Raw genomic sequence first — 21,382 nt, forward strand, 5'->3', positions numbered from 1 at the left:
TGAGCTCGACGTGTGGGGTTGTTTCTCTCTTCACCTTTTAAGTTTGAAGAGTGTACCCGTATAAGAAGTATACAATAACAGCTCATAGGTGGATCGGTTTTGATACTATGTAGAATAAAATATTGCTATAATTTCTAGTTGGAACTTTAGATTGAACATCTCTCTCGCTTCGAAGCCCTTGTGACTTCGCGGCAGCAAAGATGTGCAGTTGACAGTTGAATGAGCATTATTTTTTCAGTGAGTCGATTTTGAGATGATAAGCGCTAGAAGTAAAATAAAGAATAGGTAATGATGCTGTTTAATATGTAGCAGCTATGTTTAGAGCTTCATATTGAAGGCATATCCAAACTAAAGGACATTACAGTATTAACGAGACATCCACCTTCCTTGTTAATAGTGAGATAATGCGGTACTACCTAAGAGATACTTTACTTGGATTAACTAAACTATATGGGAATTAGCATGTTGACGAATACAAGATTTCTCTATTTCTCTCTTTCTCTCTTGGTACTAAATTCTTAAAATATTATAATCGGTATGGTGCTGTCTCATATGACCTCGTCAAGTAAAGCAATACTGCTTCTACAGTAAACAGCTGAGTCAATTCCAATAATAAGGGTGCTGCAAAACCTACGAGAATTATATTCCGCGAGAAGATCTGGATTAAAGAGAACATAGTAGTTGGTTTGTCAAGTTGCCCGCAACTCTTCTTGAACACAATCTGGTTCGTGTGTTTGGTACAGTTAACTACCTACCTATCTATTAATCAAGTACATTAGGTATCTATAATAATGTAGAAGTTTCATGAAGAAACCAACTAATATTGGAATCTTTTATGTTTATGTTTTGTTGCTGCTTTGCAAAATCATTTCTTCCTCTTATCTGATTGCTGAAGATTTATGTTGAGACTATCAAGCCGTTACGTCGACCCACTTTATACCGTTTTGAGCGGTTTCCTTGAACGTGATTGGATAAGAACTAGAATTTTGAAACAAGGCTAATGAAACAACTTTAGTCTATTGAATCTAATTTTAGCTATCTTTTAACACAATTAAGCCAACTATCAATGCGATGAAAACCTAATTATTTTAACCACGAGCAACTTCGGAAATCTCGAAATCTCGTAATAATGTCCCCTATGCGTTAATGCCAAACTAGCTCATGTTACACAAGGAATTAATTCAAAAGAACGGTAGTTTGTGGAGACTTTGGTGGTAATCTATCCCTAAAGTGGCTAGACCAAGGTCCTAGAGGACTCAGCTATGCAGGCTGGCAGGGCCCATGGCTGGCCCCCTAGCCTGCCTTAAAACATATGTATCTCGCCGAGTAATTCTTGCTGAAGAGGTACATATTATATCATCTTGAGTCCCCTGCGAACAGATGGCCGGAAAAAACTCCGCAAATAACATTTCAGCGAAGGCTGGTGACACTCATACCTAACTATAGTATGTGTGTCGCGTTACCTACAAGTTGATCCCTCGGTAGCCGTTTTTCGTACCAAGCTACCGGGGCGCTCCCTTCAGTCATGGAACGTGAAAGCCCAAACGGTTCTGGTCCTAGAAAACGCCGTCTTGTTCCACTTGCACCGGCCCCGGCAGGTGGTTCGGGACAAGGTGCCACCGCGGGCGCCGGATCCAAAGGGAGAAGACAGGTTACAGCCGCGTGTGAGGCGTGTAGGAGGAGGAAGTCAAAAGTAAGACAGCACCTCGAAGACTGAACTGTTGGAATAAATCTCATTACCCACACTAAACAGTTTCCCAAATCTGGTGTAATGTATCACGACTGACAACCCGTTGCACGCAGTGTAACGCTGAGCGCCCAAAGTGTAGCCTCTGCGTGAGACATGATACCGACTGTCGATACGCTACAGGCCCGGCAGAGACTCACTCCCAGGCCTTAAAGCGAAAACACAGTGAACTGCAGAACCGGATAACCCCATACGAGGAATTATTCGGCCTGCTCCAGACAAAGACCGAAACCGAATCTCTCGAGATCCTCCGGAGAATCCGGTCTGGTAATGATGTCGGTTCTATTCTACGTCACGCAAGGGATGGAGATCTTTTAATCCAGCTCTCTTTAGCCCCTGAGGCTCGCCGCCGATACGAATTCCCCTATATAAACGACATGCCTCCCTCTATCCTGATATCAGACAACCTCTACCTACGCTCCTACGTCTATGAAACCACGTTTCGTGCTCCTCCTTCTCATGGCTTTGAACGTGACTCGCAACGTGAAGGGCATGGAGATGAACGGTACCTCATGCCTTACCATGCAGCTCAGGTCGTCGAGCCTAATTTCGACGACGTGAATGTCTCCAACTGGACTAACGTAACATCGGACAATCACCTGTTAAGGAAACTCCTTAATTCCTACCTGTACTATCAGCACCCTTGGACGGGCGCTTTCCATATGGATTACTTCATCAAAGACATGATTTCGGGGAAGGCCCGCTTCTGTTCATCTTTGCTGGTTAACTCCGTGCTCGCTGCTGCGTGTGTAAGTCTACTAGACAGACTATAGCTGATACCGCCATCTAACACTTATCCAGCATATGTGTCGCGAGGTCCCGGACCGTACCAAATTCTGGGTTCCCCAAACCCTCGGTTACCAGTTCTTGGCCGAAGCGAAAAGGCTCTGGGAGCTCGAAAGCCAGAGGAATACCCGTAGCCTACCGACAATACAAGCCGCTATAATACTCGGCATTGTAGCCCTCACTACGGCGATGGATAAGGTTGGCACTTCGTACTTATTGCAAGCTATGGCCATGGCGGAGGAAATGGACCTGTTTAGTGCCCACGCGGGTACAAACAACGAGGAACTACGAAGAGTACGAGCTCTTACGGCGTGGGGGGTCTATACCTGGCAAGCGTATGTAAACGAAAAACCTCCCTATACCCTATTACTTACTAACCGTACATAGTTGGCAGCGCTTCTACTTTGCAGCAACACCTCATCTCAAAAGAGCCCCCGAATACCCGCTACCGGATCCCGGGGCCGACCCCAAATTCTACGGCGAGACCTGGATTCGTTATCCGATGAGCAGTAGGTTGTATTCGGTCAACCTGGGCCATGTTGTCAAGGCAAATTTCGAGTTGCGGCACTTGATGAATGAAATGGCTTTGGAGCTATTTGAGACTGGCAAGCCGCCTCGCATGGACGTTGCGAAGGCGCTGGAGTGTAAGTCTAGGCTGGATAACTGGTTTGTCAATCTCCAAGATATCCTCTCACCTACGAAGATAGTACTTCCGGATCATATCAAAATCCAGTAAGTTTGACCCTATATCCTTCTACCAATGACCATTCTGCGGGCCGATCACACGAATGCACTATATGATTTTCTAACCATGGATTTCTTAGTATGGAATATTACGGCACGATCATCAATATTGTTCGTTTCTTGGCAGGATCCGGCTACACGTTGGATCTAACCTGGCATAACATCATCACGCACGCGGAAGTACGCCTCGAGACGCTTCTGCGCTTGTACTACCTACGGCATAGCTTCGAGTCGTACGATCCGCTACTAATGCACTGGCTGATGTTCCTGGGAGACACAACGCTGCAGAAGATAGATAACACCGGCATCGTCGCGCCCCCGGCCATAGCTGCGCTTTCGCCCCCCGTCAACGTCGAGTCCCTACGGTCAACCCTGATTCTCTGCGCCAAGGGACTTTACGACCAAGGACACAACTACCACATCGCGGTCCTCGTGTACCGGCTGCTGCGCGACCGCATGAAAGCCAACGACCTCGACCTCATGCGCACGCATATCTTCTCCGCCCAGGGTCCCGCCGACGAGGAGATGCCCCTGATGATGCAGTACGTCCAGGCCCAATGGGTCGCTCCCATCATGACGCGCGACCCCAAAGAAGCCAACCCCAGCAAAAACACGTTGGATTATCTATTAAGAGAGTACGAGAAGCTATCCCTCGACCGCAACGTCGAAGAATTGAGCGATACTAGTAGTCCGGCGTGAAGATAGGACTAGATGGGCATTGCTAACCAAAGTATATATAATTTTACATGATACTTTAGCTATTTAATCCATAGTTGTGAGATGATGCGGAATCTGACAAACATGGAGATGAGATGTTGGACAGTGCTTAAAGTGTGACTATTAGGAAAAGTGAGTGATATCAACACAATAATACAATAATACACTTGTCCTCAAGTTTTCACTCCTCATAGCCATACGTCAGAAAACTACTTGCTAGCCACCCATTCTCCACGTTATACTCATCGGCAAAAGTCGACCCGTGGAGAATCTTATAGTCCACCATCTGTCCGCAGCCCACTGTCGAGTTTCCGTCGCATTCGTGATTTCCATCCTGGCCAAGCAGACCGGCAATACGCATCCCAACATCCCGACCTTCGAACCAGGCACCGTGTAAAAACCCATAGTATTGCGCCGAGGTAGCCTCGCCAGCGAACCAGAGCCGGTCTACGTTGGCTCGGAGGTTTTGGTGCTTCTCCAACGTCATGCCTACCGGCCAATTGCTGTAAGAGCCGTAGGCCCATCTTTGAAACGGGCATCAGTTACACACGTCGTATAGGTAGTCAGGGGCTGCTCGCTTACTCTTCCGTACTCCATCGCGGATAGTGGAAATCGATAGGATCCGGGATCTCCTTGTCTGGGAACATGGTCCTAAGAACCGCCATGACCTCTGCCTTGGTCTCCTCGTCGGATTGCTGCTCGGCCCTGTATGACTGGTCGTCAACAACCGTCACGAAGATGATGTTGGAGTCTTGCATAAAGCCGGGGGCGGCGAGGGACTGCCAGACGGGATAGTAGCCTCGGGACTTGTCGTCGGCGTATAGGAAGAATTCTGTGTTGCTATCCCAGAAGGTTTCGTTGAACTGCAGGAAGATTTTGGTGTAGGTGCCCATCTGGAATTGCTCGATAGCCTCGCACTTCCATCGTGGTAACGGGGGGTCGAATTCAACTACGTTGTTCTGTAGCACCCCTACTGAAAATGTTGTAATGGCATCTGAAGTCCACGAATTAAAAATGAATACACTAGGTTAATAGGGGGTTGATTAACTGACATTCAGCTTCGATGCACCCGCCATCTTGAAGCTGGACAATCACACCGTCGGGACCGTACGAGATAGTCGTCACGGTAGTCTCTAGCAAGAGTCGCGGATCGTTCTCCTCAAGGAATTCATGCGCCTCCCCAACGACGAAGGTGTTAAAGCCCCTCTGATCCCACACGAAGTTGTTCTCGTCGCTGAACTGGTAGTAGGTTAAATTATACCCCGCGACACCGAAAAGAAGCCCGCTCTGTTCGGGCGCCCAAGCGGTCTCCCAATCCCACTCCCACCACTCGAGAGCTTGAGCGCGCATGTCCTTCTTGGGTTTCCAGCCGGCAACGCTGAATCCCGCGCGCATGCTAGTGTCTTGTAGGTTATTAGTGAGAACGTACCCGGCATCCTGCTCTACCGTCGTATATGCATTATCAAAAGTTTCGAATAGGTCGCTGAAATCAGCAACGCCGGCTCCGTCGTACGTCAATATTGAGCTGTAATTCGAATAAGTGTTGTTCAACCCATACTTCTTCGCCAGAGTCCATATCGGATTCTCAGGTCCACCCTCAGAACCCAGTCCTTGCACCCAATTCGCACCTAGTTCGATAACGTAGGGTGTCCCGTCGGGCTTCGATCCGAAATTAGTATGAGCCACTTATCCCGTGGTTAGTTAGCATATACTCATCTTGATGTTTATTTTAGATAACTACGCTGAATTTTATGTCTCACCCCTCTCTCCAGACAAGCCTTTATTTAATCCATGAACAACAACACGAGACTATGAAAATGAATGAAAATTTAATTAAAACTGAGAGATGTTATGCATACCGCGACCACCAATATAGTCGTTACGATCAACAATTAGAAAATCCGAGACAGACGCATTCGACAAGGCCTGAGCGGCCGTGATACCGGCGACTCCAGCTCCAAGTACCGCGACCGTCGTTTTGCGACACTCGGTTTCGCTGTGTTGTGCTCCCCGCGTTACCACCCTCCCAGCACACCCAAGGGGTGCAGCAAGGGCGCACAGAACAACAACAAAAAACCGCCGGTCGATCAATTGCATCGTAAACGCGCTGCTTTCCTGGGTTTAGAAGGAGTTGCGTTAAGAGAACCGTGCCGGCAACTCGCCTAGACAGAACCTTTTTATACCTAGGTAGGTTAGGTAGATAGGTAGATACCTCATATCTATCTAATATTCCCTATCAATTGACAAATGACAACGACAGCATTGATTATCACAACATCCCGCCCGAGCCCCCTGCGGCTGATAAGGCGGGTAGAGCCGAGCCAGCTGTACTGTATCTAGCTGCATCAGGCCTGAAAGCTGATGTTCTCACCCGCAGGATCTGCATGCCTAGGTCAGGTATGATAACGGTCCTTGGCTTGCAGATGCTAAGCGGCTTTCAGCAGCTCGATGTTGCACCTATCGCGACGTAAACGCGGCTCAGTTAATTCACCGGTGCAAGGGTAAAATGGTTACAGGTGTATTGTAGGCAGTCTGCGTACCTAAGTTGTGACGTTTAAGGATCAACTACGACGAGATACAAGTCCCTAATGTACCTAGGTAATGTAAAATTTCGGTATCACAACATTGGCATCTAATTAAATCTCTGGTGCTCGGCGTCGATAAATTGGTGCTAGGATTGACCAGGGCTAGGTGAACCGAAAAGGAAAAAGAAAATTCAAGATCCTGGTGGCGTTACGGTTGCATTATTGTGCGAGGCACTGCGAATCTGGATTAGTGGTATAGCGATTGTATTGACTGAATTGATGCTACTCCAATTTCTTGTGCCAAAAATCAGTCAGTCCCTACACAGCTTAGGTACCTAAGTTGCCTCGCCGGCTGCTAATATACGAAACCAACAATGAGAAAATAATTTTGGGATATCTCGTGTAAAAAGCCAGATGTCCTACCCTATAAGAAATATAGAAAATAGTCTCGTCGCTCAACTGCTAAAGTTACCTAGCCTCCTAGGCTTTATATCGATCGCCTAGCTCGCCGTGGCTTGAAACACCTATTTCCTTCGATACTAACTAGACCTTGTCATCATAATTCTTCATTCCTCACGTCGTCATATTTTGGACACGGCTGTCCGTTCAAACAAAGCGGCGGTGGCCGTTCCTGCCAGTAATCGTGGCGGCCGCTGACAGCAGAGTAGTTCAGACAGCTGGGGTTATAATGGTCCTCGACATTTCCGAAAGGCCACATCGCGACGAAGCATAACTCGTCTGCTTGGCAAGGGCCACATTCCTTCCATTCTGGCCAACGCAGTGTTCCCATTAGGTCGTGGATAATCTGCTTCGCCGCATCTACTGCTAACTGTTCATCAGCATCCGGGTCTTCAACGATAAGCTGCCGCGTCTTAAATAACGCCGTGCAGATCGTGGCAGTAGTTCTCTCAATTGCCCCGTGTATGAGCTCATCTTGCAGCGTTCGTACGCGAGCAGGCTGAAGAAAGAACTGTGCACAGCGTTTTTGCGCAGCTAAGAATCCGTTGTCGGTCTCTGCGTAGTCGATAAAGATGTTAAGGAGGCCATTTATTTCGTTCCTCATGACATCGATCGAATCCGTCTGGGCAATGAAGGGTAACCGCTTGGCGTATCGAGTAACAATCATATCCGTTACCCCCTGCCAGTCCATAGGAGCTTTTCGGGACGATACCGACCGAAGCACCGACTCGCCAACCTGTTCCCTCACGGCACTCATCTCTGCGTCGCTAGCCTGTGTTAATCGGGGCAGATCGGGTCTCTTCGGGTCCGGGTTTGTCAAATTAATCGGATAGAAGAAAGCAGAGACCACGGAAGAATAATCAAGTATCACACGGGACGAACCGATGTCTTGGTATCTCTGGGAAGCCGCCCTTGCCCACTCAAACATTGCGATTTGCATGTCATCCAGATCACCAGGCTCTTCTGTCGCCGGCCGCTGGTTGGCTGATACGAGTCTTAACCCATCTGAGAAATCGCAGTAGATGACCTCGAAACCAGGTTCCATACGTATAAACCCATCTATCTTCCACTTCCGAGCCAATGCGCACAGGCCATCGGCCCTCTCCCATTCACTAAATGAGGACCGACTTCTATTAGCTACCAGCAAGATATCCTGGGTGTCAACCGTACCCATGACTGTCTTACCAGCCGCCATGCCGTCGATGTAAAGGACATTCAGCGGCCGTGAAGCCTGGTAGATGTGCAAGTGGCCTGCTGGGGAGTGTGGGGGACATCCAGGTCGCCGGCCCTTGTCCGGCGGTGGAGGAGGATGCATAGCAAATGCCAAGGGACCTAGGCTCTGATCCCCAACGGCGTTCTTCCGGGGCGGTCCTCGACAACGAGCAAACGATTCCGCATGCTCTATTTCAAATGCAAGCCACTCAAACCCCTTAGGTACTTCTTTGGTGTTGGTTCCATGATACAAGAGCACACCTTCGGGTATCACTGCTGGAAATAGAGACATTCCATTGTGATGTAAAGCCGACCCAAACTCGCGCATCGCATTATGAAGGGCGTTGAATATCTGGGGGCCGTTCTCGCGGGCACTGTCGAGATTTGGACCGAATCCATCTGGTAAGTCAGCGTTATTAAGGGCAAGCGAAGTTGTCGCAAATACCAGCGTTGCGAGACGGAGCAGTGTGGTTGGTGACATTATCACTATAAACTAGACTACCTCCTAGTACCTAGAGTTTCTCGGCTCAAATCGAAAGAGATTTGAGTTTGGCATGCTGTAAATTAAATAGACACCAAATGCTATCAAATATATCGCTTATAACCTTTCGATGACTCCTATGTAATAAATCGGTGTGCTGTATGAAGATTAGCTCGTCTAGTATTACGCGTCACACGATACAAGGTACTTTCTTATCAGATCGTTGCAGACATAACGAAAACCCCTGGAACCTTTACCTTAGTGGCATGTGAGTTACGTAATTGTATTTAAACGATATTTCTTTCAATTGGCAATGTTCTACAACCCCCTTTTTCTAAGCTTTACTATGGGCTGACAGTATGGTTCCGCAATGATACACACAAATATCTCTACTATAATTCCTTTTAACGCGTGGCCCATGTCCACAACTTTCCTAGTGTCTGCTTAGACGTCCTTAGCACGAATTTCGCCAACTCATGATGGCCTTTCTTATCCTCCTCGGGAACTTTCATATCTTCTTCGTGGAATTTCTTGTTGGCTCGCTTTGCTATGTCTAGATATTCTTGCCGTTCGGCTTCAGTGCCGCCAAACGTACTGACAAAACCAGCGTACTTTAGGAGGAGGATGTTGAGCAGAATTCGACATATCCTACCATTTCCATCTCCGAAAGGGTGAATGCAGATGAGGCGGTGACAATATCGTCTTCCCATATCAAAGGGGTCAATCATCCCGCTCTCCTCCGCTGCGACCATATCTTTATATAGATCATCTACAAACTCCGCCATGTAGGTAGGAAAGGTGGGTGCATGTATGAAGATAGATTTTTTCTTCATGCCCTGACCGTGTCCTATAGTCCCCCGGGCTGTCCTACATCTTCCCCCAAGACCTTGCCAGCACATAACATACCATGTACCTCTCGAAGAGAGTCTTCCGTGACTAGTTCGCTATTGAGGACGATATGATCGATAGCATAGTTTAGTGCATTGGCATGATTGATGATTTGCCGACCCTGTATGACGTCCCGAAAGGAGCTTGATCGCTCCAACCTAACCAACGCAGTTCTTGCTTGTTCGTATTCTGGGCTGTTTGGTTCGACTTCGCCTGAACCTGCTCACCTCGGAAAATGGCACGACGCAACTTCTCCGTCACGTCAAAATCAGAGCCAGTGACTTCGATGAAGTTTGATGAATAGACAAGTTTATCAAGACCATCCTCAAATCGGTATTGCGAGCTCCCCAGATCCTTCGGCAATGGTGATGGATTTGTCCCTGGTCGACTGGATGATCAATGCAGGATCAGCTGAGAATTTTTACTTAGTGGCTTCTTCTCTAAGGTAATCTGAGGTCCGAATTGTAAGGTCGATTATTTCAGAATTCCCTCTAATGCTCAGCCATCTTCATCAGCCCTTACTTATTGACGTTATTAACTTTGGAATCATTTTGCAATCGGATCAAGTGCCGAAAATTTCAAGATGATGAGAGTGAGTTTAGCTACCATTGCTGCTATCCGCGTACTATTATGAATATAAAATACATACCCTCAACGCCATGCGAATTAATCACCCTAACCTTGAGCTAGTCAAGTCGCGATATAACGATTCCAGGTCGCCCACAACACCGCTGAAGATAGCGCCCTGCAGCCCTGGGTCCTCCAACTGCTCAGTGGCTAAGCCGAAGTCGCAGTCGATCAGTCTCTTGGTCGCATTTCTAAATCTCTTCCCAAGATAGGAAAGCCTTGCTGCTTTCCTGCGAACCTGCACATGATCTTCCCATGCGATGCGCTCCCAAAGCCCAATTTGAAGAAGAACTACTCCCAAAGCGTATAAGGTGATATTTCTTATACCATAGTTCTCCATGGCCTCTTGGACTAACTCTAATGGTAAAGAGTTCGATGTGTAGTTCTGCTCACCCTGCAGCGTAAGATCTACTCTGGTATCTCCTGCTGTAGATGGGGTCGCTTTAAACTCCGTAGAAAGGTGTACTGTATCAAGAGATGAGGATAAATCTTCGGTTTCGTTACAGAAGACGTATACTTGGTCGAGTGTCAACCCCTGAGGCCACCACAGCGTCGAGTGATATTTCAGCATCGATTTCACCAGCGTAATTCCGAGTTGAATACGGTCTTTGTCCGATATAATTTGATAGGTAGTGGTATCAAGAAAATCGAATAATGTTTTCTGTGACTCGAGGCTGTTGGGATCCGCTCTCAGTTGCCGTAGGCCCGGGTAGAGGACAAGCCTTTGGTTACCCTCGATGTTTAAATATCCAAGAGAGCCTTGTGGAGATGATGGACAAGTAAGCCGCCAATTCAAATGTAGGGTTTCGCACTTAATCCTTATTTGAGCCAAATCTTCGCCCTCGCCGTTGAGTACACTGGCGTATCCAATGGTCGATTTTGTTACAATCGAATTCCGATCGTCATTTTTCTTGGGAACTCGCCTCTTTTTCAAAATGATTCCTGCCATTGGGTTTGTAGCGCATGGCGAAATAATGCTGACGCACCCCGAGTCCCTACAGGTCGCATGGATAGGTATCCTAATGTAGTGCCATTAGACGATAGTATCAAATCTTTGGAATGTTCACAAACCTTCGGAGGGAAATCTTTGTTCCCCCATCGTGCTCGAAGAATATATTCACATTAGGCTCTGCCTCATCTGCAGGGTTAAGGAATAGCTTGGCACTATGACAAGCGTTGACGCTCTCACCGCAAGATGACCAGCTTTGTAATAGATGATAGAGATGCGAACACATGTTTCGAGTATTCTCATACACAGATGGCATTGTAAGACGAACCGTCTTTGTAGGACCTTGTATCTCGGCAGCTATTTTTCGGAGTCTTCTCAATTCTGCATTATAAACTTTCAGATCTCCAAGAAGTTCGTAGTAGTCCTCTTTCTTGAACACGAGTCGGAAGGCATCCCGGACCTTTTTCGACGGAGTTGCCTAGAGAAATTTTAATTTTCATTTTCATTTGGCTTGGCACGCTATACTCACTGTTGCTCCAGGCTTAGAAAAGAGAGAGAGCTTTGCTTCCAGTTTATCAATTATTCCCTCGACTTCTTGAACAGTTCCTCTGAAAGAATCGTATTTAAGGCCTAGATACGATTGTACTTTCCTCTCTATATCTTCAGATTTCCATTGGGGATGATCAGGGTCGTTCATCATGGTAGCAACGATCCGATTATCAAGTACATTGAGCAAGAGAAGATGATGCTCATCTTGGAAGCAATCTGTTTGAATCTTCAGCCTCTTCAGTACCCGTTCAACCTCTTTATGATAATGGCGGAATGCTTTAAGCTTAGAGTATAAAAGAGTTAACCCTTTGATGGCAGCTATGCAAAGGGGGGCAAATACCGAGAGCCAGCGATATTGGATCTGCCATACTTTCTATAACTTGGAATTAGAGAAGTGCGATGCTGTATTGCCGTCGTTGAGGGGGAATTTCGAAATTCAAGGCTACTGGGAATGTTGGGGCTGTGAATGCAACGTTCACAGCCCCCATCTCGGATTACACAACATGTAGAGCCTGCTGACGATTAGGTATCCAACTTCAGCAGCGGGGTAGATGAAAGAGTGAACATTATTTTATCTTCAAACAATAAACTCCATGAACGTTATTTACTACACGCATTAAGCATATATTTCTATGTCAGAAATAACTCAACTGAACAGAGAGGATCCAACCATCCGGCCAGTCTCTCGGGTGTACCAGTGGTTGTTGGATACCTCTCAGGAAGACGATGAATGCCGTGACGGAATCATAACTCGCCTTTTCAATGCAGGTCACGACCTATATACAGCTCTTATGAGGGCTTCGCCCCCCAGCAAAACTTTATCCAAGTCATTATATCGTCAACTACAAAGTGGCTATTCACACTATATAGTCTGGGCCCGTGATTACGACGTTGAAAGTGGAGGACTGGACAGTCTACTTCAGAATTCCCGGCAGCTTTATACATTTGTTGTCGAGATATTGGTCAATACGTGTGTGGCGCTACGCGATGGTATGTCTACGTTCTATCAAATGGGTATTAGATCTCTGGCTAAGCTTTCCTTATGTGCCTTCTAGTATGCATAGATACGAAGCTGCATACCGAACTCGAAAATTTATGCCGCATTGTTGGGATACTGACTGAACAGGCCTCATACATAGTTCAAGATACCTCAGAGTCTTCTGATAGCGAAAGTGATACAAGTAGCGACGAGAATCAAGACAGCAACGAAAATTTACAAAACACCATCGAAACGTTGCTAACAGAGATAGAATGCTTGTTAGACCTTGGCCCAAGATTAGAAGAACCCGTATTTGATTGTTATACCGAGGAGCAAACAGCGTCGCTAAGACCCCCTATTACCTCAGGCCCTGCTAGGCATTTCGTTGATATTGTATTAACCAAATTCCCAAAGTGCGACATTGACCTTGCTATTGCGCTAGGCCAGGCGAACTGGGATTCGACACTGAGGCTACAAGAAAAACGGAATGTTACAATTACATTAGAGTCGCCCCATGAAATTGCTGTTCATAAGCCGGCAACAATTTTCCAGGATTCCGGCCCGGGGAGTAGCTTGCCTAAAAGAAGCCTCTGTGAAACTACTATCCTCTCCTCAAATGGAGGTGACGTCAATGGAGATGAGCCTACGGGAGCAAGAATCCCGCCGCTTCCAAGCGAAAGAGAAGTAGGCCAATTCTTCTCATGTATGATATGTGGAGAACATATAAAGAAACAAAATACGAGAGTATGGAAGTAAGACTCAACCCCTATTCCTCCTTCGTCTTGCGACTACTTACCTACTATATAGGAGACATCTCCTTTCCGACCTCCAGCCTTGGATATGTTGCCAGATCGCCTGTCCATGTGACCGTAAGCCCTTTGAGACCCGGGGAGAGTGGGTTGAACACCTTTATAAGGGACATAAGAGCCATCCAGAATGGGATGATAAAACGTGCCCGCTATGCCTTATGGTCATTAATGAGGGTGGTATTACAACACTTTCCCATCTCTCACGACACCTGGAAGAAATATCTCTGGCAGCCTTACCTTGCTACCCTGAAGATGATGATGATGATGAGGATGAGGATAAAAGCATTGCACTATCACTCGGTATTGCATCAATGAGTCAGAGCAGTTTTGATGAGATTACTTCCGAAAGAGGTTTCCGCTGGATAGATCCTAGGCTATCTCAGATTGAACAACTAATAAAAGACCCGATTCCCTCTACCAACGTTGTTGATAGTACGAGTGAGAACGCGACAGAGACAGCTTCGCGATCATCCACTGGCGAGACGTACTAAGATTGTGTAGGTAGCCTACCCTTTTTCGTTATAATTATAGAGTATGTTAAAAATGCTAATTTATATAGTGCGAGTGCAAACGGGGGCAGCACTCGAAGTCGATCACGCCAGTCTGTGCAGATTGCGGTCATGCTCAATGCTCGAACTGTGCGGAGTGGTAGAGATATGGGTTGTACGATAATAGATGCTGGTCAAGAAAACGGACCACTACCCAACTAATACGAGTAGGAAGATTGAGGATGAGCTTTGGAAAGTGCTTAAGTTAAGGAGACGTTTGAAACTTTTGGCCTAGGCCTTAGAGGTAGTTTCTTATCAATAATGCTACTGCATCTTTACATTGCCATAGATTAGACGCGTAACATAACCTAGGTGAGGATTCAAATTTTACTTTACATTTAAGACCTCTCAACCACTATGTTATTTCTGAGTAAATTGTATTAAGGCTATTTATATATTCCTTCCGATTGGATCTATTATTGGTCTATGTACACTTTTATTTAGGCGTGATATATAGGTACTTTAGCTAACAGACTATGTAATAATTCAACTAATCTTACCAGTTAACTCTACGGGCGATCTTGCGAGGGGTTTCGTCACGCCCCCACAAAGTCATTGTTTGCCCTTCAGCACACTTAACACCAGAGGCCATTTGCATAACTGTAGACCACGAGCCAGAAGCGCACTGCTGGTAGGCGGTTCCACCAATACAGTTGAACATCCCTTCCGAAGTACACGGTCCCGTAAGTCCTCCGGAAGAAGACCCGGTGCTGGGAGGGGCGCTACCCGCGGGACTTGCGGAACTAACTGCAGAACTAGCGGCGGAACTGACTACAGAAGTGGGTGCAGAACTGGCTGCGGAGCTGACTGGAGAACTAACTACAGGCGCGGCCGAGGAGCTCTGAGCAGCGGTAGCACTGCTGCTGCTGCTGCCACCGTTGCCAACGGGAACAACTGTTATGAAGGAGCTGGGAGCGGCGCTAGTAGCTGTGGCAGCGCTGCTACTTGGGGCGGCAGTGCTAGAGCCAATGTTCCCGTTGCCACTACCATTACCTCCACCGTTCGCACCATTATTAGGAGTATTTTGGCCAGCGGGATCGGCACCTCCGCTTGATCCACCAGACTTAGCACCCTTAGGAACACAATTGTCGCCTTGGACTTTGGCGAAATTGTTATTTGAACCCGGCCGGATGACGTTAGGGCCGGGGTCGGGGTACTGGGGGTCAGTGCTAGGTTCTGTCTTACACGAATTGATATCGGCAAGATTACCTACGAAGAGCTCGGGGAACTGGCCATCGCGAGCGAAGAGTTCCATGGTCTCGTTATCCGACCGCTTGGACTTCCCTCCTGTCACCGTGATAGGCGCACAGTTCATGTAATACTCCGGCTGACCCGCGAGTTTACTGATCCAAGTCCAGGCAAAGACGTATTTGCCAGGTGCTACTCCGTCTGGAATCTTGAAGTCATATGTGTCAGGACCTTGGCCGGACTTGCTTGGGCAACCGCCTTCGATGGACAGGATAACTTGCCAAGATGTAGATACGCTAGGCTGAAGGTCTTTGGTGATTGCCAACTGACAACTTCCACCTCCATGAACCGCTGAGCCTTTGAACGATAGGGTCTGACTCTCCCCCACAGCCATTGTATTATCGAGGCCGGAGGTGGAATAAAATGTGGCTGGATCGCCCTTTAACTTACACGGGAAGTTACCTGCAGTCAAGGGAGAGTTGTCAAGGTCAGGGCCTCCGAAGGGTTTCGGGGTCTGCATGATCATGTGGCCATTAGATATGGCGAGGAGTTGGGCCAAGGCGGCCGCGACTGAGAAATATTTCGTAAACATTGTGATGTTTTTTATAATTTTGTCGTTTGCAAAAAGAACAATAAAAAGTACCAGACTACTGTTGATGTATTATGAGGCCAGCTCGCTTGAGGATAGTATGTGTATGTGTATGTGGTATTAATAAATGTCGATAAAAGAAGAATAGTATACTCGACTCCAAGGTAAGACATGATCTTGTGTTTTTATACATTTTTAGAGACAGCTGTCGTTCTAGAACAAACATACAACGATTGTTGTTCTCGATAAAGCGCGGGACACAAAGATAGTCCTGGAACTACTTACGAAAAGCAATGAGGAGCAATGATAGATATGCATGGGCATTGTTTCAACTTCTAAGGGTAAACTACGAGAAACATTGAGAAACTACGAGGATACGCACAAAGACATTGTTCACTTCTGAAGTTACGTGCTACGATCATCCCATTCAGTTGTGTTTAAGTCCTAAGGCCAGCCCTAAGTTGGCTATCTAGGGATCTATCTCTAACATAAGAAAGCACCCAAATATCCTAGATAAGGAGGGCTCTGTGGTGGTATCTTCATATTCAAAGGTTGGAAGTCCTCGGCAAGGCATTCTCACTAAGACTTTACAAACCCCAACTAAGGCTTGAGTACCTTTATCCTGGGTGAAAGGGTTTGTAATGAGTTTTAACCAATAGTGTATGTTTAAAAATATTCTACACACAAGTGTACTTTACTCTGCCTCTATGGTTTTCTCATTATGTATTTAGATACCTAAAATAAAGCAATGGTTATCGTCTCTGAATAAGGCACCTCCCATTTCTAAGTGACATGGCCTAGATGAATAATAGGGGCTGCCTTGCCAAATACCGAATATGCTACTAAGAGGTATATTCCTTTGCCAAGATATAAGATACATCGGTGTAACAAAACTGTTACGTATAATAACGTCATGGGAACAAGGTTGATGCATGCAGCTAGTTCTCAGGGACCTCGAACTTTAAACTTAAAGGGTTTTAGACTGTGTGGCGTACCTAACCTAAACTTCAACATACACACTTACAACTATCTCTAATCACAACCTACTGTATCCATCATCGCGTTGAGAGCGTCACTTTCAAATGAATCACGATCGATATGGTAAGTACTTAAGACTTTTGATTTAAATATTACCTGTTATTGTCTTTGGGCCGAAATGTAGCACGCGATCGCCCTTTAGCTGTGAACTAAGCTGACTGTAACCTTCATCATCTAGGCTAATGCGTCAACACCTCTCCTCAACGGCCACCGCTATCCCGATGCTAATTTCGACGCGCTAAACGACTCGGAAGAGGATGCGCTTCGTGGACAATCTAGGGCTACACATTCTGGTCGGTCATGGCATACTAGGCTACGAGAGGCTCTGTTATTCGCATGGGCCCTCCTCGCGACCGCCGGCGTGCTTATTCTCGCTATTTGGGTATCGCATCAGCAACAAACATCATCCGAGAAACCTGCCGGCAAGCGTAATTTAATCTTCATGGTCTCCGACGGTATGGGTCCTGCTTCGCTGTCCTTGACCCGTAGTTTTAGGCAATATACCGAGGGCCTCGAGTACGGTGACACACTCACCCTTGATAAGCATTTCTGGGGCAGTAGCCGAACGCGAAGTAGCTCCTCTCTAGTTACAGACTCGGCCGCTGGAGCGACGGCATTCAGTTGCGGGATGAAGAGTTATAACGGCGCTATTTCGATGCTACCCGATTCAACACCCTGCGGAACTGTACTCGAAGCTGCTAAAAAGGCCGGATATAAGACTGGACTGGTTGTCACCACAGATATAACCGATGCAACTCCTGCTTGCTTTGCTAGTCATGTTGATGTACGTCAACAGAACGACGATATTGCCGTTCAAGAAGTCGGAAATGGGCCCCTTGGTCGTGTGGTGGATTTGATGTTTGGAGGCGGACGATGCCACTTCCTTCCGAACGGAACCGACGGCGCATGTCGTGCAGACAATATTGATGTAATAGAAATGGCAAAGAAAGACTACGGCTGGAACTACATCAACGACCGGGCAGCATTCGATGAATTCTGGGAGGGTAAGAAGGAAGTCCCCCTTCCGATGCTGGGACTTTTTGCCCCAACAGATATTCCATTTGAGCTGGACAGACGAAACATGAACGACATCTACCCCAGTCTGAGCGAAATGGCGAAGACAGCCCTGAGAGCTCTCGAGAAGGCTACGGAGGACAGCGACCAAGGGTTTTTCCTAATGATCGAGGGTAGTAGGATCGACCATGCTGGTCATGGGAACGATCCGGCCGCACAAGTGCGAGAGGTCCTTGAATATGACAAGACATTCAAAGCTGTATTGGACTTTTTAGACGAGAGCAAGACTCCAGGAGTCCTGGTTGGTACTAGTGATCATGAGACAGGTGGATTATCGGTAGCACGACGTCAGTATATCTTTTCTTCAAGACTGGTGGGTAACCTTGGCTAACTTTGCTTTCAGAGGTAAACGTTGACTATCCGCAATACTTGTGGTATCCCGCTGTATTGGCCAACGCCTCGTCGTCTTCAGAATATCTCGCTCATCGCCTTCGCGAGCACCTTGCACATTCCACCGATCACTCCGTCGACAAGCTCAAGAAGTCTATTAATGAGGAATTTGTTAAGCCCGGCCTTGGTATTTTTGATGCCTCCGACGCAGAGCTCACGATGGTAGCCTTGAGCCCAGAGCAAGCTCAGTATTCATTCGCCCAGATGATCAGCGTCCGCGCACAGATCGGATGGAGCACTCACGGCCACTCGGCTGTCGATGTTAACATCTACAGTTCTGGCGGTCCCGGGGCGGAAGCGATTCGGGGCAACGTAGAGAATACTGACGTAGGTAAATTCTTAAGGGATTATCTTAACGTCGACGTCGACGCCATTACGAAAGAATTGAACAAGAAGATGGGTTCGAAGCGAAGTTTTGGAATCAGCCATGAGATTGCCACAAATGGAGTCGGTGAAGACCACTGGGCAGCCCATGAGGAGATGGAGGCCCAACGCCGTTGGTGAGTGTGGACCATAAGATTTAAGCGTAAAGAAACACTTGGAGTTGGATTTTGGGGTTAGAATTTGTCCTTTGAATACGGATTTATCAGAATACACCAGGGGAAATAGCAAACGAAGCATCGATACCCACTTGCGGAGAATATATAGTCTGCATTAAGATTTCAACAAGACTGGTAGACGGCACAATATTTATCATAAGTTACAGTTGAGCAAACTCCAGGAACTTGCAGGTGACCTGAAGCTCTGTCACAGTGTGTATAACCACGCAGACGTTTCGTCGTCCCGTGGGAAACATGTGGGAAACACATCGGGTATTAGCAGGACGCCACGCGCGTATCACCTTACGGCACCGGATTTCAGACGGGCTTCTAGTAAGTAGCACAGCTAGGTTGCTTGCTTGAGTGTTGAAGTGAGGCTCGTTAGATCTGGTAGTCTACCTAATAATCGTGACCGCATTAGATAAAGAACAGGAATTAAACCATTTATTTGTAAGACGCCACTAATAGTACTAGTCTTCCAGGCCAGGCCGTCTGGATTGTTGATTCACCGCAGAAGGCCCTTCGTTATTAAGTATCTACATAGTGGAGAATAGTGAGCATGAGGCAAGGCTGTCGAAGCTACCACTATTATACCTGTATTACCACAGGGAAACTGTAGATGTGTGGTACCCGTAAGTCCTACGATGGGGTATAAGAACAAAGGAATATAGGTGGTGTTATGTACCTATCAAATGATAAGAGTTTCCGCCTGGGCCGTTTAATCTCTTGATTCAAACCTAGCATTGTATTGTGGTGGCACTTGGGGGTGGAAACAGATGCGGCACCCTTTTTTCTTAGTCTTAGCCTTATTTATCCTCAATCAAGAGTAGGTGGGTAGGTGAAGCTCTACGATCATAATAGGGAAACGACTAGGTTAGGTCATTGTAGCTGTGGGTTGTTAAAGCTCTGATTCACATTACATTACTCCTTCGGTGGGATATTAGCTAGTTACAAAAAAAATTTGTGAAGTAGTTTGAGGTTTAAGGAGAGATATCAGGTACCGTTGAGTAGGTAGGTTACGTAAGGTAGAAGAACACGAAGCGTTTGTCTGTTTGACTCTGAAGCTGCCTGTGTTTTTGACAATGTAGTCTTCATGATGCCCCCCTCTGTTTGGTTTGATATAAGAGGTACCTAACCTAACTTACAAATCTGCTGTTGGCAAGCACAGATACCACGATTGCCTCTTGCAGATGGATTCAAGGGCTTCGTCCTGAATGAAATACATCTTTCAACTCTCCAAGCAACCAACAGGTACAAATGCCACGCGACAACCCGACTAGATGAACGAAGAAAACACGGTTCCCCCACAACCGCCGTGTTTATTCATGTATATTCTAGGTCATTAGTCGTGGTGCACAAGAGCTCATACCTTCAGTAGTTAATACCATCATACTTTCCTATGTGTCATCAAGACACGCTTCTTGATTTCAACTACTTACTCAACCCATTCATCCGGACTAGAATCACACACCATACATACAAGTACATTACTGCACCGTTATGAACGCCTCAACCTTGGCAAGACAGCAACAAAGCTCACCCGTGGCACCCGTTCCTAGCTAGAACCTGCCAGACCTTGGAACAAAATCCAGCAGTCCCTAAACCTGACCAGGTAGAGAGAGAAATAATTCTCCAGTCGTCGATACAACACACCAAGCTTCTCAGCTCTTCTTGAAACCCCTCCTAATCCATCACAACTATTAATACGCACCACCCATTCAAACCAAAGAAACCACCGACAGCAACAATGTGCCAGTACATGTACGTCATCTACCGCTGCGCACATACCGAGCTGCTGGCCGGGCCCAACTGCACCTTCCTGCTCAAGCAGTTTTCCCGCATCCACCAACCCGAGGCCTGGACCCCCGAGGGCCAACAGACCCTCCCTTTCGAATGGCCGAACGCATGCCTGCCTGGCGACCACAACACAATCCCCGTGCCTTCCGACAAGTGGTGCGGCTGGGAGTGCCAGAACACGTTTGCCCCGGCGCAGCCTACGAGTAACGGGATCACCTCCTTCGGTGGCCAAGTTTCGCCCGTAACCAACAGCGCGGTCGTGGCAACACAGGCCGGCTGGCAAGGAAATAAGTACCAGAGCGCGTATCATGAGTACAAGCCTCCTAGCTACCACGCTAACGATAACGGCTATATGAACCAGTATGATGGCGCGAGTGATGTCCCAGGTTCTTATGCCTTTGGTGCCTATCCGGCTGTCGGAGCCATGGATAAGTCCAGCGCGGCGCCTATGGAATTAGGAGCCACTCGTATGACCACGGGCGGTGCAATGACAGACACGGATCCTATCTTGCCAAGTATGGAGACAGGAACGAACATGATGGGGGCAACGGGAACATTAGGGATGTTGGGAGCGCAGTACGGAGTACCCCGAATAGGGGTAGGTTGGAGAGATGAAAAGGATGAAGTGAAGATCATTGGAGACTGGTGGAAGGATGGAGATGTTTTTAACTAGGGATTTGAAACTTTGTGTCAAGGACGAGTATAGAGTCCAAACGGACTAGCAGGCCCTGCTTTTCTCATTAATGA

General features: G+C 47.1%; 9 protein-coding genes across 9 annotated transcripts; 4 read left to right on the forward strand and 5 right to left on the reverse strand.

Annotated features, from left to right (window-relative positions):
- The first annotated feature begins 1,301 nt into the window (after positions 1–1,301).
- On the forward strand, positions 1,302–4,093 carry F5Y00DRAFT_186832 (uncharacterized protein). Its single transcript, XM_048005102.1, has 5 exons — positions 1,302–1,693; positions 1,804–2,496; positions 2,549–2,868; positions 2,921–3,265; positions 3,358–4,093. Exons 1-5 carry the CDS (start codon positions 1,526–1,528, stop codon positions 3,974–3,976), a joined length of 2,145 nt encoding a protein of 714 aa, XP_047860790.1. The 5' UTR covers positions 1,302–1,525; the 3' UTR covers positions 3,977–4,093.
- An 82-nt stretch (positions 4,094–4,175) lies between these two features.
- On the reverse strand, positions 4,176–6,091 carry F5Y00DRAFT_266183 (amine oxidase; the record flags this gene model as incomplete). Its single annotated transcript, XM_048011904.1, has 4 exons — positions 4,176–4,518; positions 4,577–4,988; positions 5,047–5,679; positions 5,854–6,091. The coding sequence occupies 4 exons, from the start codon at positions 6,089–6,091 to the stop codon at positions 4,176–4,178; spliced, it is 1,626 nt and encodes a 541-aa protein (XP_047860791.1).
- Positions 6,092–6,726: 635 nt separating this feature from the next.
- F5Y00DRAFT_247867 (uncharacterized protein) lies at positions 6,727–8,851 on the reverse strand. Its single transcript, XM_048009338.1, has one exon. It carries the CDS (start codon positions 8,669–8,671, stop codon positions 7,076–7,078), a length of 1,596 nt encoding a protein of 531 aa, XP_047860792.1. The 5' UTR covers positions 8,672–8,851; the 3' UTR covers positions 6,727–7,075.
- Positions 8,852–9,027: 176 nt separating this feature from the next.
- Positions 9,028–9,926, reverse strand: F5Y00DRAFT_247869 (uncharacterized protein). Its single transcript, XM_048009339.1, has one exon. It carries the CDS (start codon positions 9,568–9,570, stop codon positions 9,076–9,078), a length of 495 nt encoding a protein of 164 aa, XP_047860793.1. The 5' UTR covers positions 9,571–9,926; the 3' UTR covers positions 9,028–9,075.
- On the reverse strand, positions 9,647–11,835 carry F5Y00DRAFT_273540 (uncharacterized protein; the record flags this gene model as incomplete). Its single annotated transcript, XM_048013197.1, has 4 exons — positions 9,647–9,947; positions 10,240–11,205; positions 11,258–11,613; positions 11,665–11,835. The coding sequence occupies 4 exons, from the start codon at positions 11,833–11,835 to the stop codon at positions 9,647–9,649; spliced, it is 1,794 nt and encodes a 597-aa protein (XP_047860794.1).
- Positions 11,836–12,316: 481 nt separating this feature from the next.
- Positions 12,317–14,182, forward strand: F5Y00DRAFT_266187 (uncharacterized protein; the record flags this gene model as incomplete). Its single annotated transcript, XM_048011905.1, has 4 exons — positions 12,317–12,674; positions 12,824–13,415; positions 13,471–13,956; positions 14,032–14,182. 4 exons carry the CDS (start codon positions 12,317–12,319, stop codon positions 14,180–14,182), a joined length of 1,587 nt encoding a protein of 528 aa, XP_047860795.1.
- Positions 14,183–14,516: 334 nt separating this feature from the next.
- Positions 14,517–15,800, reverse strand: F5Y00DRAFT_266188 (uncharacterized protein; the record flags this gene model as incomplete). The annotated part of the gene is made up of 1 exon (XM_048011906.1): positions 14,517–15,800. One exon carries the CDS (start codon positions 15,798–15,800, stop codon positions 14,517–14,519), a length of 1,284 nt encoding a protein of 427 aa, XP_047860796.1.
- Positions 15,801–16,720: 920 nt separating this feature from the next.
- Positions 16,721–19,279, forward strand: F5Y00DRAFT_247871 (alkaline phosphatase-like protein). Its single transcript, XM_048009340.1, has 3 exons — positions 16,721–16,898; positions 17,014–18,196; positions 18,253–19,279. Exons 1-3 carry the CDS (start codon positions 16,896–16,898, stop codon positions 18,801–18,803), a joined length of 1,737 nt encoding a protein of 578 aa, XP_047860797.1. The 5' UTR covers positions 16,721–16,895; the 3' UTR covers positions 18,804–19,279.
- A 1,306-nt stretch (positions 19,280–20,585) lies between these two features.
- F5Y00DRAFT_266190 (uncharacterized protein) lies at positions 20,586–21,308 on the forward strand (the record flags this gene model as incomplete). The annotated part of the gene is made up of 1 exon (XM_048011907.1): positions 20,586–21,308. The coding sequence occupies one exon, from the start codon at positions 20,586–20,588 to the stop codon at positions 21,306–21,308; it is 723 nt and encodes a 240-aa protein (XP_047860798.1).
- Positions 21,309–21,382: the final 74 nt, after the last annotated feature.

The sequence above is a fragment of the Daldinia vernicosa genome, assembly GCF_022497035.1.
Source record: "Daldinia vernicosa strain CBS 139.73 unplaced genomic scaffold F5Y00scaffold_66, whole genome shotgun sequence".
NCBI lineage: Eukaryota > Fungi > Ascomycota > Sordariomycetes > Xylariales > Hypoxylaceae > Daldinia > Daldinia vernicosa.

What these genes read in the sequence shown, in the direction of transcription:
- F5Y00DRAFT_247869 (XM_048009339.1), bottom strand. Translation starts at nt 9,570, where the DNA reads ATGTGCTGGCAAGGTCTTGGGGGAAGATGTAGGACAGCCCGGGGGACT.
- F5Y00DRAFT_186832 (XM_048005102.1), top strand. Translation starts at nt 1,526, where the DNA reads ATGGAACGTGAAAGCCCAAACGGTTCTGGTCCTAGAAAACGCCGTCTT. An exon ending in GGGGTCTATACCTGGCAAGC is followed by an intron (nt 2,869 to 2,920) that starts GTATGTAAACGA and finishes AACCGTACATAG; the next exon opens with TTGGCAGCGCTTCTACTTTG. An exon ending in CCGGATCATATCAAAATCCA is followed by an intron (nt 3,266 to 3,357) that starts GTAAGTTTGACC and finishes TGGATTTCTTAG; the next exon opens with TATGGAATATTACGGCACGA.
- F5Y00DRAFT_247867 (XM_048009338.1), bottom strand. Translation starts at nt 8,671, where the DNA reads ATGTCACCAACCACACTGCTCCGTCTCGCAACGCTGGTATTTGCGACA.
- F5Y00DRAFT_247871 (XM_048009340.1), top strand. An exon ending in TGGATTATCGGTAGCACGAC is followed by an intron (nt 18,197 to 18,252) that starts GTCAGTATATCT and finishes CTTTGCTTTCAG; the next exon opens with AGGTAAACGTTGACTATCCG.